The sequence below is a fragment of the Danaus plexippus genome, chromosome 5 (genome assembly GCF_018135715.1).
Source record: "Danaus plexippus chromosome 5, MEX_DaPlex, whole genome shotgun sequence".
Taxonomy (NCBI): domain Eukaryota; kingdom Metazoa; phylum Arthropoda; class Insecta; order Lepidoptera; family Nymphalidae; genus Danaus; species Danaus plexippus.
Window position 1 is genome coordinate 5770247 of NC_083539.1, and position 17352 is coordinate 5787598.

Sequence of the window (17352 nt, forward strand, 5' to 3'; positions counted from 1 at the left end):
AACGATCCAATTCCATTTCGGTGAGAGACTAATAATACTTTTTTTTTCCTCTTTTACTTCTTACTTCCACCCTTTACTTTTATATGCATAAAATATAAGGCACAGAGTAGATTTTTGTTTATATGTCATCCTTTAAACTATTTATTATATCAAAATGGTACATCCTTCGCAAAAAAATAATAAATACATTGAAAACGAAAATTCCTTCATCTATGAATACAAATTTTATTTATCATTTTTCTATATATTTTTAATTTAAAATTTACCTGTACGATACTCATTGTTTACACTTAAACATTTCTGTTAGAATAAATAACTCAAGAACTGGAGGATGTACTGTCTGTATAAGAATATTTTTCTGTGTTATGTTTCTACCTTCATTTAATATTCTCAAGACAGCTCTACGCAGCCCTTGTGCTATCAAGTATTTGTAAACGGACAGTGAATCCCGTCAATTATTTAGATTGAAGACGGAGACGCATTGCTCGTACCTACAAAGCGATGGACTTTACTTAAGAAAATTATGTAAAATACAATCTTTAATTCTAACATTTAATTTACTTATATAAATTTAATGTTCGAGAAAACTTTTATGAAGATTAACTATTTCTTATTTCAGACGTATTTAATTAAATTAATAGCAATTATTATATAAAAAAAATATTTTTAATAATAACAAAATAGTATAACTCGGAATGAAACAAGATGTATAACTTTAATACACTTTTATAACATATTTTACGAATGCCGTTGGACGTATCTTATTATATTTACCGTGTCTCAGGTAGGCTCATATCTAGGCCCAAAATAAATTTCCTCCCAACGTAATGCAGTGGAGCTTACGTAAAAGTTCCACGTATGAAAAGGTGTATTTCTTTGGTCCTATTTACAAGCTTAGAGCGATAGCCCATAAAATAAAGTTAAACAAGAATTTAGTTTTCTTGATGAAAGAACGTACATTACATACGACTTGTAAAAAAGTACCTAATAATCATTTAAATTGAGATTTTGGTGGCATTTGTAATAGTATATATTTATTTTTGTTTAGCAGATTATCAATCTAGTTATTACATTTGGATAAAATGAATGTTAGTTATTAAATATTATTGATACCTATAAATTTTTAGGGCTACCTCCAAATGTAAGTAATCATATAAAATATTTAATTGAAGCAAATAATTTAAGTTTTTCCTATAAAATGCCTATGGTGCTAATGTTCATTAGTATTATTTTTGTAAATATTTAACAGTGATATCGCTTATGACTTAAACCAAAAGGTTCATACCAATAGTTGTAAGTCAGAGCGCGTTTGCTCACTGTATATCATTGGCTGTTGACGTTTGCAGACTCGCTGCCTTATTTGATATCAGGTGTATGACTTACATCAAATAAAACAAAAGAAATATATTTTTCTCATATGCAGTGTACATTATTTAGATGATTTCTATTTATTTCGATCTGATCCATCTCACGTATACGTTAGTGTTTAAAATAGATAATTTCATTCTTAAAGTTGCTATTTACATCGATATTTACGACTGCTAAGCCGAATTTCTTTATAAAATAAACATTTCTATTCGTTATGTGGCAGTCGTGTATAGTTGTGTTATTTGAACTCGTCCTTAGCTATCGGAGCTGTCGAAACGGATTGTCGTACATTTACCGCATATATGAATATTTTGATACGTGATAATCTTCACGAGATCCATAAAAATTGACGTCCGATGTACTTACAAATGCGATTAGACTTATAACTATTCGTTACGAGCCTCGGTTTCTCTATAAATAAGCATTATGAATGCGTTACATAACATTTGATAACATCATTTAAATATTAGAAGTTATGCTTGTGTAGGTAGCTACATCTATAATATTTTCTACCTAATGAGTATACCTCCTAGGTGAAAATACTTTTTTATAAAGAAATATAATAATAAGGATGAATGTGAATAAGGATTTGAAGTATGCAAAAATATATGAATCAACATGGCCGCATACAACGCTCTCTCATAATAAACGAAGAAGCTCGCAATGGGGGGCTCGCTTCTTAAAATTCATTTCTGGTTGAAGCTCACATTTGCATCGGAACTGCGTTGCAAGTTGATTATGCAAAAGTTACGTCGCCACCGAATGAGCGCCTCCAATTTGCAGTTAACTCAGCATTATACTCTCGTTATATCTAACGAAACGATGCTAATATTGTGGTTTGGAACTTGGTGCGATATATAACAACTGATACCCTCTTTTAATAACTTGTAAATGTTTACAATGTAAAGCGGACCCTCCAGAATGAAAAACAAAAATTAATTTATTATATACCATTTGCATTATGATTACGATGGCATAAATTTATATTAATATCTTTTAATTAAGTCGAAAGTCATTGTATGTGTAAACAATAAACGATGGTAGGTACGTATACATGATGTTGAAAATATAAGCAGGTGATTTAAACACCCAATTCACCTGTAAGATATTTAATGGGTTTTCTAAAATTATTAAGACATTTATTATTAACGATGCATTTTATACAACGAGCCATTCAATTCTAATGACATTAATTATATTCTATAATCATACTCCGTGACTTACACAAATGTTATCTTGATCAATATTCTGAAGTCGAAAATTAAAATGTTTACCCTTAATCAAATTCCGATAGCAGATTATTATTCTTCCAATGATATTGTCTTTTTCGGGATCCCCACTGTTCTTCGTATTATACATTTAGGCAGCAATTTGTACTAATTAGAATAAATTGACTTTGCCGTTTCGATTTATGACGGTGACTTTATACGAAATAGAATTTTTTATTAGTTAACTCATTAAAGACGAGTTATTTGTTTTTGTTTCAGTTCATAACATTATTTGATTAGATTAAAAAAAGTTCTGTATTTATTTAATTTAAATAAATATTAAATCAGTATTTATTATTAAATACAGCTTAGTTTTTGGTTACTACATATTTAGTTTTATAAGAATTCTGTTTAGTATTTTCTGAGCAATTTTCTTAAGATGATGTTTCTTAGTATAGCAACCAGATTGTTTATTTAGGGCATCCTGGGTGGATCATATTTTATTCAGCATATCTTCAATGCGGGACCAGTTCCTTTACGAGACTGTTATCCCGGATGTTCCGACCAACCTGCAACCCGGTATTAAAGCACAAGTGCAGTGCATTTTTAAAATGGGCATCGCCCCCGGGACGGATGTCCAAGCTTTTCATTATTTTAAATTATTCAGTGTTGTGCAGTGCTACAGATGATGACTACCGATTTAAATTGTAAGTATATATTTAAATAATATTAAAATGTATCGTTATTTATTTCAAGATTTGTTTATAGTCGAAGAAAATTTATGTTTTATCTTAAGTAAGTACCTACCCAGTGACGCTTCGTCTTTATCTTAAATGTAGGTACTTTTAAAGAAATAAATATCTTTGACAATAAACATTTTTTAAGACCATAGTTCAATAAATATTTTAATATAATACACCATACATAAAGAATTATGAAACTTTCACCATATCAAGGTAATTATCAAGTTCAGTTTATACTAGATAGCCAAAAGTTAAATTAGTCGCAAAAATAACTGCTGGAAACGGTTTTATAACCATCAAAATTAATCGTGGACTCATAAACAAAATTAAAGTTATGCTCCACATTACTGGAACAAGTTGAGGGACTCGTTGTCCCATTAGATGACATCGCCAGCTTTTACGAAACTCGTTCCCCGGATAATTTCCGTCCTTGGTCCAGAATTATAAGCATAACGTAGACTGAAATAACGGACCGATACACCCTTACATTAAAGCGGGAGCTTCGGCGTTGTACAATTATTCCCTAAAGTGAAACCCTTCGCAGCCTACAATTACCTACCATTCAGACGGCGAAAGAAATAAAATTAAATCGTCCTGAATACATTTCTGAATTCCATTCCGTTCGCTGCAGCTGACTTCCATATAGTAAATTGCATGTATTTAAGTACTAAAATTAAAATTAATTGAAGACAATCGTTGCAAAACAGTCTATGTCCGATAAAGTGGATAAGCTAATGTACCTATTCTGGGTGATCATTCCTCAAGTGAATCTACAAGCAACAAAGTAACGTATAGTCGGGAGCACAATAAGCCTCTAAAATAATTAAATGTCCCGTTTTATAGGCTGCCGATCTAAAATTCATTACACTCCTTCTCATTTACATCAGTCAATTGAGCGATAACAAATAAATTTCAACTATTTTTTTTACGTGAAGCGTAACTTTAATATAGGGATATTAGTTTTAACAAACTTTTATCTTTAATTAATAAACTTTTGATCTGTCTGTACAGTTCGAGTTTTTCTTTTTAAGCTTCTAAACCTTAAATTTATTTCGGCCCCAGGCGTGGTATTAAGTCTTAATCCTTTCGGAGTCAAGTTGATATCATAAAGATGGAACAAGCGAACTTGTATCCACAGAGTCAAATATTATCCTTTGAAGAGATTAAAGAGTTGTTAAATTTACAGTCAAGCGATCTACGTACGTTTACAACAACGTTCATAATAATATTATATTTTGTAGATATCGGTTTTTGATGACTTTGATTTTCATTTTTTACCTTTCATAAATGATTTAAACTGTATTAAAATTATATACTTTTTTATTTTATATTTTAACTTCGTATATACATATTTAAAACATATGTAAGTGTTCAAACATTTTAATTAGGTAATGTATCTATCAAAAGAGCATTCAATTAAAAACTATTAATTAAAAGTAAGAAATAAGGGAATAAAATCTTCTTTGCCTTTAACAGGCTCCTGAACAACAATATATTAGATAGCATACATGAGAATTTTTTTAATCCCTCGGTAGACTGCCCAGGTTAACATCTACCTACCTTCAAATTATTGAACCCATCAAAGGTATCAGAAACAAAATGGAGGAAAAAAAGCCGATCAGCTGTTCTGTTTAGTCGGCCATTTTGAATTCGGGCCGTCCCAGGGCGGCGCATGCGTGCGCTTGATTTATGTTAACGCTCCTCTCGGCCTTTGTAGGACGAATCTATTGTATCAGAGTTATATTCATATGCAAATTGAACTTTTGTTTTTTTTTATACGTTTTCTATAAAATATATAAAATCGTATTTTTACGAATCTAAAAATATGTGGTAGGTTTATTTTTTTTACTTGTGAACCTATCACTAAACGCTGTAACAATCCAGAAAGGTTCTCTGTCTGAATACCGTGAATGCTAGTGACAATTATATTTCTCTGCACTGTAATTTCTTAATACTGACGCCAAGTACAAAAGCTCGCCAATACTATTAAGATGTAAACAAACGTGTTTACTAACTTATCTTCGTTCTTAAAAATAGGTATGCATACCAACGATACTTAAATAACGTTGAATTCTATTCCTATAAATATAGAGATCATTATACATTGCGTTCTATAGGTTTTATAAAGTTTATTTTTGTTAAATCACTAACTTTAAATTAAGAATGTCTGTAAAATTAACATATATATTATAATTGCTTATTTTATTCAACGCTTGATTTGATATGCAAACTATTAATAAATGGTTGCTTATGTTACAATATATTTTTTTTTGCTTTTAACAGCTACCTTTTATTTCACGGTACTATACTTTGACCATGCATAAATAAGTGTAGTTAAAAACCTCATTCAGTGTTAGATATATATGATATAAAATTACATGGGAGAATTCATTTTAGACGTCGGAAACAGAATATATAATGAATTAACAGAAAACATATTTGCATTTATTAAAAGTAAAAAGCTGTGAAAATCTTTTCAAAATAGGTATAAGATGAAGATATATTTTAAATCAAAATTGAAATCTGTAAGATATAAAAATAGGATAACAGGTTGCAAAGATATTTTATTTTATCTTCATTACCGAATTTCTGGGCGACGAGTTTGCAACATTATCTCGTTAGCAACAAAGCCTCAAGTGTGTAAGCTGCCTAGCGTTTATACACCGCGACCGGTCTGCTTAAATATTCCCAAACTATAATGGAATAAACCTTTTAAGTCTGACGTCTAACCCGAACGTATAATAAAGTAGATAACGTAACAAATAACTTAATTTAGATATAAACTTAATGCTTAATTTTTTTAAATAGTGTCTATAAAACTAAATTATCAAGACATTATAGACGTCCTTAAGCGTTGAGCGTCGCGTCAAGGTAATTTCACAATTTCACGCTGAGCGGATATCTCGTTACTGAAGCGGCTTATACCGACAACCCGGCCATCCGTAATGGCGTAGAACGAATCACAGGCCTGAATTTGGAAAAATAATTATAAAGCCATCCGCCATTTACGTGGGAACCAGTGAAATGTTATAATTAAAATATAAGAACATTTCAGGGGGAGATATAGAAAGTATTAAAATACACGCTTTTTAGTTATAGTTTTCATCATCCTTAAACTCTACATGAATAACTGTATTTCAAATCAAACTAGGTATTTATGTTTCGTCACATAATATTATAATTATATATATATCATAGCTTTTCGTTGAAGTAAGAGAAAAAATTAATTCAAGAGGGAAGTTTTCTACTCGCAGATTAATTTAGAATTAGATTTTATGTGGAACAATCCCGCAAAACTCTTGTCGTCGGTGGACGATAATCCAACGCTTAGTCGGCGTTTTTTTCTGCGTTAAAACTTTTTTCTTTTGAATAACTCCCTTATTTCCTCCAGCGGCGACCCTCTTTATTCATAAGCTGACGTAACTTGAACAACCTTAAATGAACGGTTGTTCGTTGTTTTACGCGTATATTCACAATGGTTAAGGTCGGAAACTTTATAGATAGTCCCATGAAAAAATACTTTCTGTAAAGATTTGCTCATGAAACTCTGTTTTTTTTTTAGAACTTTCATATATGATTCTAGGAAACTTTTTTATTCTGAACGTAAACAAGATCATCGATTTTATTGCCGAAGTTGCGTAAGAAAAAGTTTTTTATTTAGATCCGTTGGATCGTGTAGCTGTAGTGTTGGAACTTCTTTACAACTACAGATGAAACCCTGGGAACATATTATAAACGTTTTGATTGCCTCAATGCTAATTATAGTCGGTCATACTTTCCTGTAATCAGCTTATTCAGAACAGAAAATGCTATTGATAATAATAGTTCGAATTTAAATGAAGCCTAAGCCCATTCCGAGCCTCCTAGCCGGTAATTTTTATATACAATGTAGATTTAATTACTTAGTATCGGACGATCAAAGGCTTGTAAGTATTTGTAAATATTAAGCCACTTACATGTAAATTATAATTAACGTTACCAACTTCTTAATAAGACTCATGAATATGACGATTATTAAACCTTTATAAGGTATAAAACAATAACATGCACGGTGAAACATACTTGACATTCATGTAACTTCGTTTAAGTTACTATGCCTAATTTTTTTTTAATAGCTAGGTGTACCTATTAAGTTTTTTTCATGTTACTTTGTTATGAGTTAATGAAAAATGTATATACATTTTAGTTTATGTCTTTTAAACTGTCAGCGTCATTATTTAAAAAAAATAATAAAAACTTGCATATTTATATCGTCGTTCATTTATTTTATATAACAATCCGTATACATCAGTTCAGATTGACATCGCTTAAATTAGCCTAGTAAGTACTCATTCCAATTTATAATGTTACGATATAAAATAAGTGGAGAAAGAAGGGAAAAAATTAATATTGTAGAATAATGTTATCTTCAGGATCCGCAACGGAACTGGATTTTCGCTTTATGATCGGGTAAAACATTGCTAGAAGCCTTCGAACATCAGCCGAGCCGAATGGCCAACTCTCGGACTACGGCCGTTACACAGAATGAAAGTCTACTGTTCGATTACATATCCTTATTACGATAACCAATGCAGATCTAATCTATTTTGAAAGTTTATTTTAATCTAAAAGAAAAAGCTCTTCTTGGAATCTACTAAAACTTACAGTAAAATACTTAATAAGAGTTAAAATTTTACTAAAAGATATTTTCTACGTTTTATTATGAGATTTGTTTTTATAGAATAAATATATTATTTATATAGGTATAAAGTAAAAGGAACTATGTATCGTAACTTAATATTTCAGTTCACTTTAATCACATTTAGTAGAGATAGCTTGAAATAGGAATGGAAAAATGCAAACTAATCATGCAGATTTAAGGAAATCTGATAAATTATTATTGATCAGTCGTGATCGTATCTTTGAAACAGTCACGCATAAAGAAAGTCGATTGCTAACAATATAGTTGGTATCGATACGTAATAAGTACATATCTATAGAGCCCAGGAGCCTCACTTCACTCGGTTACATACAAATGTCTTTCATTAACTTCGATGTTTCGTCCGAAATACGGTTCGTTCGTTGTTGTTTTTTAAGTTATTTTGCTCGCGAGCTCTTAAACAGTGTATATAGGTTCTTACTATAGTATTAAACTTTAAAGTATTAAGTTTTATACCCATAAAAGTGTTGTATAACAGTATTAGTAAGTAGTAATAACTTTTATTATAACCGCTACTTTTCTATGTTTTTTAATGACACTTCGTATATTAATTAGACTTTATTTTCGAATTTTGCAACTCCTATATCAAGTTGAACACACGTATTTTCGTAATTGCATTACAAAAGAAAAAATATAAAAACTATTTTATCAGTTTATTTTGCGAATCGTTATGCCGGGAAACATAAAAATATATAAATGCTTACAAAACAGAAATTCCGTAAAAGAAACCAGGCCATCAATATTCCATGCTGGTTTGTTTGTTATTTATTTGAACATTTTCCTCAAACATAGAAAACAAAAGGAGAGGGTATTGCTGTGTTACTTAACTCGTTTCCGATACGGCATCGTATCGACGAATCAAATTTCCTTTTCAAAAGGAATAAGTTTCTCGAATGTCTGAGGAGATGGAGGCCGAACCGTCAGATAACAATAGGTAAATTTATGTAAATGAATGCTTTCTACGCAACAAAAAGGAAATGAGACGACGGTGTAATATAGAAGTTGATAGTCCAAGCTATAGGACGTTACTCTGCCATTGTAAACAGTATGTATTACTTAAGTACTGATTGTTTTGTTGTTGACTCTTCGTTTATTTAATATAACTTTATTGGATGCTATAAATTTTTGCTGTAATACCTCGCTCAAACTTTGAATAAGTTTGTTAAAATATTGCATAGTAAATGACTATACGTCTACATGTTCAATAAATTACTTTCTACTGTCGGAGACTTTTGTTTAATTCACAGTATTTTAAAGTTAAAATCAGTTCAAAAAATATATTTTCATGTTATGTTCTAAATTCCATAATTCATATAGCGTTGATAGCTGGAGACAGAACTTTTTGTGTTTATGTTCGGATGATGTTATATTATTTTTATTGCTGTTTTCTTCGCGGTATTGACATGTCACACAAATAATACCTCAACATGAAGCAAACGCCAACGATCACGACAGACATGCCTTTTAAAGTTTTAATACATACAAAAGTTTAAGTTTTTATATCATAATAAAATAAGATCTTCCTTTTTGTAAAAATTAAGTAAATTAAATTTGTACAGTGTTTTTTAGAAAAATTACTTCATTCGCTAAATTTTGTAGTATGAACATAAAAAAATATCTTCCGTAAAATTCACAATCATAGGTATATTTTTACGTTAAATTATATATATGTTATAGATAACATACACAAAATTCGTAGTTTTCATTTCTTAACCTCTCCGGGGCATAGTAAACAGTACCTACTCTCACCCCCACCTCCTTAATCCTTTACATGTATTTGTCCAACTAATACTCTTGAGATTCAACAGTGGCACCAGTTTATAAAGCCCTCTCCACCTTCCTTGTTTAGACGAAAATCCATACAACTTCACCTGTGAAGATTGTTTGAGAGTATCTTAGTAAAATGGTCGTGAAATTGCGTGAACTGAACTATGTAAGTAATGTCTAGAAAGTTTTGAAGGCGAAGAAATGTTTGCAATCCGGCGAACAATGTTGTCGTCTTCTGTTGACTAAACATATTTTTAAATCTCAGCAGTTAAAGAAACAATTTACTGATTGGAACAAAAGTTTATCTTTGTTCTCGGAAGTAATTTATTAAAGAATGGAATAAGCGACATATTTAAACTAGGTACATGTAGAACTGTAATACGAACCACATATTATATATAAACTTGATGTTCCAAAATAGGGCCGAATATTCGGGTATGTAGCCTCATATGAACAAATACATAATAACTGAATTGAATAAATCGATTCCAAAAGGAATTTGGTATGTATCAAGCAATCAGGACGTCACTTAACAAAGCAAATACATCGCCCCTCAACAAACAATCGTGACACAGCCCTTATTGGCTACAAGGGCTCTTCACTTGATGGTGATTTTGGCCTCATTGATCGTGTTTGAGTAATTTACGACGTGTTTGATACTACAGACCTCACTAATTAACACATACACAGCTTCGTTGGTATGTAACTAGTTGGATCCATGTCAAAATCCATGTTTATATTGTACTAGTCATCAGAATATTTGATGGTTCCAATACATTTTTTGTAGAAAGAATAACATCGAACCAATATTTCTCAGCGCCGAAAAACAAGCCCTAGTCAAACATAAAATTTATTGATAGACTTATTCGGTACTAAAATCTTCAAGTCGACGTACAGAACGGCTTCCAATTTTTAAAGCTATACAAATCTTTTGCTTTAAGAATGAATAATATTTTTAACTTTTACTTATAAAAATATACCTTCTCCTATTAATGAATTATAGCCGAAAAGATATAAACTCACGATACTCGTAAGTATTTGTATTAAATAACGAAAAATATTTAATTAATTTTGATATTATGAACCAGTCGTTTATTAGCGGCAAGAACTATTGGACCGTTTGATATCATAATGCCAATAATCTTTATATATATGTTAACAACGTTTTTTATTAGGGGCTTAACAAAAAGCGTACGTAATCCGAATCCTTGAATTCTTGCCAAACAACTAAACCTTAGTCCGGGCGTAATGAGATTTCTGACAAAATTTCCGGGTCGTCATTAGTCGATCGCGCTCTTTCTGTCGCCAAGTCTGTTTATGTTTCACGTTACGTATTAAATTATATAAGATAATGAAAATATATGAGAAAAGTTTTATTTATAGAAATATAACGAATTAGTTGGAGATATAGCATCGTACTTATTGAGTTATAAAGACGTGGGGTATGTTATGGTAGGTACTATTAGTTATAGACAAACAAAAAATATTCGGAATCTTACTAACGTTATAAATAAGATTTTTTTAATCTTTTCATTAAATTTTACGATATTTTTTTATTTAAAATACCAATATTTTTATATTAAAAAATGTATTAGGTACTTGATTTTGTTATAGAATTCGAACATGTAAGTCTGATTGCAGAGAACAGATAGTATTTAAATTTATACTTTTATAATATCGCGATATATCGTATTGGTGTCGTATCCTGTTATTGTAAATGAATATTCCTATAATGGCGGGTGCCCGATAAACGTTGTCGTCCCACAGTGTAACGACAACCAATATGTAAAAGCTACCCATTCTTATCTTCCACACGCCAACTATGAACAGAAAATATCGAAATGATTATAATATAACCCTAAAACATTATTTTATATATTTTATAGAGACCAAGACCGCATAATCATCACGAGGTTGCTCCCAAACGTTTAGTACCTCTGTACATTGTAAGAAGCTTAATCTAATTGTATTGAATTGTCTCTGTCTAGACAATACTAAAATTGAAATGAAATTTAAAATTCATGTTCTAAATGCTAAATACTCCTATTAGTGAATACTATTGTAAGTAAAGCATGGGTCAATACCCAATGAAAAAATCGTGTGTTAATCCAGAATATATAGGCTGTCCTCGGTTTGTGGTTTAAAATAAGTGGTTTATAAATATGTTCGAATTTTTATAGAAAAGATATTGACGTCTGAAAATTATTATTTTTTGTAATACTACATAAATATATTTTGCACAGCGAAATATTACCAGGTAGTTTATTTAAAAAAGAATTCGCTTATAATATTTTTGTTATATATTTTATAATGAAAAAATGAAATGTTCAATTTTGTGTATGTCGGGAGAGCTTGTATATGAAAAATTTAGGTTGCTCGTCTACCCATACTCTCTTACATGATCAAATGAGACCATTACACCACCCTGTTACACTACCAGCCCAAAATGTACTCTATTTTATGAATAAAATAAATATCTTTTCAGTTGCACGCTCCTCCAAAATAACGTGCAAATACAAATGTTCTGGTTATGCTCCATAAGGAGGTTTCCGTGTCATATTTTCTTATATAAAAAAAAAAATATATCACTTTAATCTAATATAATTTTCCAAATATTATCCTTGCAAGGAATATAAAACGCAAACTGCATATGAAGCCATACTCAGTTCAAAGATTTATTATTCCGTCGGTTATATAGCTGATCTTCAATAATCCCTGGATTATTCAATGTACCAGCTGAAGTGAAGTTGAACAAACTGTCATTGCTTGTCTGTATGTACGCTGAATCCCTGTACCCGCAGGGTCATGGCCGCTTAAAGCCCTTGACGGCTACACCCAGACTTATTTTACAAAGGACAGCGCAATGACTTTGATTTACTTAATTATTACCAAAACAATAAATGTAGATAATCATTACTGTCGCAGCTGAATTCTATTTTTGAATAGTTATAATACTTCTGTAGTATTGCTTCCTGAAGACACGTTCCACGGTATAATAAAAACATATATATTTTTTATTAATAAAAGGTTTTGAATCATTGATAATAAATCTCTTCTAATCGCTAAGTGTATGATTAAGTCGATATCTAAAATTAAAGCTCCAATCATCTCTCGGTCGGGATCATAAATCGTAACGAGTTCATGATTTATGTTCCGACTATTCTCTGTATATTTTAAGAGTAAATATTTTTAAAAATCTGTCGATGCATCGACTCGCAGTTAGAGCGGCTTCAGTGAAAACAATATGGACGTGTATCGAATCGATTCACGTATAAATATAGCTTTCGTGTGTTTTGTAACACTAAAATGACGCATATTTTACTACCGTTAGTTGTTAGTTTTTATTAAAAATATATAATATGTTTTGTAGTACGTATGTTGAAACGTACATTCCAAACAAACACATACCTAATGCAAATTATTTAAAAATATATATGTTAATAATATTAAATAACTGTCTTAACATATACCGATGGTTTAAAATATAAACCTAATAAAATTATTTCGTGTGTCATATAAAATAAAAGATATCATTAAATAGAAAGAATGACATTTTATCGGCATTTGTGGCCTCATTATAGACATTTTCTTTCACTGCAGTCCAATTTTCTCGTTTTATAGCCAATTATACGGAAATACCTTGTATAGTGTTGACAAGGCTCCTTTCTATACTCGTGATTTTATTTCTGCCTTTGACAAAATTAAAATTATTCATATAATTTCGTTGATTTTTTAAAATAAAACCAGAAAGTAATTGTAAATTATATACTTATATGTATTATAAATATATCATTCTAGAGTATATAAGTATCGGTATCAGTTATGTTTGTTTTTAAAAAAATGTCTGCAAGGAATTTATCTAGATATAAATTACAAAATGAGAGGGATTAAAAGGATTTATATTATTAATTTAATAAAAAATCTGCCAAACAATAATAATAGTAGATAATTATATACTTAATACACATGTTTTAAAAGTTTTGATTTGACTCAAAATTAATAAATCTTGCATAAGCATATCTTGTAAAATACTAAAACAATAACAAAAATGATCACAATTAGTCAAAATATTGGTATTAATAATGATAACTATAATATTTATTACTCTCAGTAATAATTCTGTTATAAAGTGTGAGCAATAAAAATATATTTGTAACCGAAATGTTTTTAATATAAATTATATTTATGTGCCTATATATGATTTATTATTCTTTTTTTTTCTTATTCAGTTCCAGTTCCAGATTTAAAATTTTATTTAAATTAGGAATATTTTTTTTATAACTTTTACATAATCTCACTCAACGGCCCATGCACTTAGCTACGCGTCATGTTATACATATATATTTGTATTTTAAACATAGAAAACTTTATGTCCAATATATATGTTTTATTCAGTTCAAACTGTATCTGCTTGTTTACAGCATACGTGCACCATTTAAAGAGTCGCATTGTTCTTGCCATGAGCGATTTAGTCACGGCATTGAAATGCAATCACAAAACGAAACGCAATGCATCTCTGTCGTTTTACAATAACCCCTTTTTTGCATATAATTGCATAACAATTTAACGACATCCTTCCTAAAGATTCGAAACTGGAGCAAAAAGTCCGAAAACGTCTTTGAATGACTGACATTACCTAGAAAGGGTTTAAACATTGCGGTTAACTGTTAAACAATCGGTACAGTTATTGTGTAAAGTTTACGGCTGGGTTGTAAATCATTTGGTGTAAAAAAATGCTGTGACGTCATCGGCTGTAAAGTTTTAACGGCGATCAGCTGAGGTGAGGTCGCTGCCTTTGAATCCGATGTCGAAGTAGGTGAGATAAATCTTGATATAAGAAAATTTTAATATTCAGTATATAATTGAAAATAACTATCAATGAAATAATATTTACTTATATAAAATCTGGTTAGAAATTCAAGAAACTTCACAAAAGTTAAAAGTTATCGTTAGTAATTTTTTTGTCGATATTTCAGTTAAAATTTGACTTTTGTCGTAAGTAAGTATCAGCATGTACCTACAGGTTTTCTTTACGATATATTTTGCTTACATTTATTTACCTTATACTTTGAACAACGTTCTATCACTTAAAACAATTTAGTTGATTATAGTATTTAGCTGCATGTAGTACTTAGATACCACATATTTTACTATGTATCTTTTATATAATCAATGTATAGTCTTATAAATAACGATGAAAAATATAAATTTAAAAGAATTTCATATAATGAAGAAACGTAAAGAAATTCACTGAAGAATCTTTTCTCTTCAGTTTCCTTCTATACCTACTTGGTCAAATATTTTAGAATATATATTCATAAGTATATTAATAAATACATACGTATTTTATTTTATATATAAAGCAAATGGCTTTGAAATATTCTGTTAAAGTGAAAGAAACAATACTTCCTTGTTTGATCTAACCAAGAGGTTTGGGCGTACTCCTACCAGTATGATGACAGCCTAATATTTATATAAAGCTGGTCAATCAATCTCCACACACCATATGCAAAACACAATAATAATTTCTACGGCGACCAGAGCGATAACAAAATGGAACGCGTCCCTGATAACAAATGCGACTTTCTACGCATATTAAACTCGATAAACAGCGATAAGCTGAGACCATTGTTGTTGAATAACTAATCAAAAGATCTCGATTGAAAATCATTCGAGAACACTCAGATAAGAGGAATCGATTTTTGTTTTATTTTACAATATTGGGAGATAAAGTCGAGTTTGTTTTGTTCTAGCGGATTGAATGTCTTGTTGATAAAGGGTTCATTGAAGTAGATTGATTTAGGACTTTTAGAATCACTCACCCTGTGATTATAATAATACGAATAATTTATATATAATTAATTTATTTTATTCCTTTGCCTTTTTGAGCTCATCCCACACATTGTCCCGTTTCAGAGAATGTGTCTTGCTCCGCTAACCCATTAAGTGCGTTTTAAATCTACTTACAGTTACATATCGCCATTAAAATCTGGCTATAAAACCTATTATGACTCTTTTTATCGGTAATGCTTTAATAAAAGGCGCAAGTGTAACCGAGCCGTATAAATCGGCAAACTAAACAATGGTCTGGGCAGTTTCGCTCCACATTTCTACTCGAGATGTTTTTTATTTTGTGAAACAAAATTCACGCTTTTTATCACAGTTATGAGAATACCACGCGCTGGACAGCACGTCTTCATGAATTTAATTAAACTGTAACAGTGCAGTGTAAACTCACTTTCAGAAGCCAAGTATTTACGTTCTTCTCCCGACCTGAATACGAAACAGACGTGTTACAAAAACATGTGGGAAAAATGCGCGCAATCTACTCGTCTCGGAGATGGTGAGTGTTCCAATATCTCAGAGATACGTAGGCTATTTTATTCTGTCTATATACGAAGGCAAACGATACAGCCAATGCCATCTATCTAACTGATAGACAACTTAAGGACTCTGATAATGGCCCGGGTACATGGTCTTTTCCAACACATAAAATATTCTACTACACGCACAGTGTGAGACAGGTCTTAATGTTTGTGTGCGTAAATGATTCTACGCATACAAAGGCCGCGTTGGTCGTAAAAGAGCCATTGAAAAGCTTCAGCCGTTCGCCGCGCGGTGGCGTTAAATCGAAGGTTCTTATCTGAAGCGAAGTGCTATAAGCTCTGGCGCTACTGTGCTTTATTGATACTGTAGTACATAAGCAAAAGTATTGGGTTGTTATACATGTGTGATGGGTAAACTCGTTACTGTATTATGACGTTTATATTAATGCGTTTCTTCAAAAAGTTAGCTCTAAGACCAAAAATTCGTTATTAAAGTCCAGACTTTGTCGCTTTATTATGGTGTTCGCTAGATAATTTTAAAGTGAACGAAGCGTCAACTGGAGCACTTTCAAACGTTATTTGAACTATGCATTACTTCGCAGAAACTGAGTCCGTTATATTAAATCCTGCTTCTCTAAGACGCTCCAAACTTTGGCGTTTTTCATTATTTTAAAATGGCTGAATTTAGTTAAAGTTCAAGCTTTACTCAACGGCCCCCTCGCCTGATCTCATCTAACTTGAGCCATTACTGGGAGTCAGCGTTCGTTCCAATTCCGAAGCTGTAACGCGATATATGGTAACACAGGAATTGGGCCGCGACAATGAACCAAATTAAATATTTGAATTGTTATAACGTTCTTTTTATGTCTTTAAAATAACTGTTATACAAGTGTAATAACTATTATAAAAATATAATATTTAGATATATGTGGGTTAATGCTTAAAAAGAGACGTATTGATATGTAAGAATATAGCTCAATGGAATCAAAATCAAAAACAGGTATTAATCAAAGTTAATCCTTTTTGTTTGTTGCAAGGAACAATCATCATTTACTTCTATAAGCCAATCAACTTTTTTAACCCCTTAGCGTTATCAAGTGAAGAATGGGGAAACTTTTTTTGTAATAGGTACCTATGAGTTTAATTTTTTATTTTAAACTAGTTTTTATCAGCTACTTCTCTTACTAAAGTTGGTTCTTATACTCCTACAATTTGGGACAAAATGCTGTGTTTATTTTATT

General features: G+C 30.8%; 1 protein-coding gene across 6 annotated transcripts in view; it reads left to right on the forward strand.

The window, feature by feature from the left end:
• Positions 1 to 17352, forward strand: part of LOC116769093 (uncharacterized) — a 109875-nt gene that overhangs the window by 19392 nt on the left and 73131 nt on the right. For 3 of the 6 annotated variants that reach the window (XM_032660089.2, XM_032660092.2, XM_032660090.2), the window contains exon 3: positions 3055 to 3283. In XM_032660089.2, the coding sequence (XP_032515980.2) occupies positions 3132 to 3283 (152 nt within the window). In that variant the 5' untranslated portion in view covers positions 3055 to 3131. Of the gene's footprint in view, positions 1 to 3054; positions 3284 to 15809; positions 16129 to 17352 lie in introns of those variants that run through there. The other 3 variants (XR_004353429.2, XR_009753932.1, XR_004353428.2) reach the window with 3 other exon arrangements.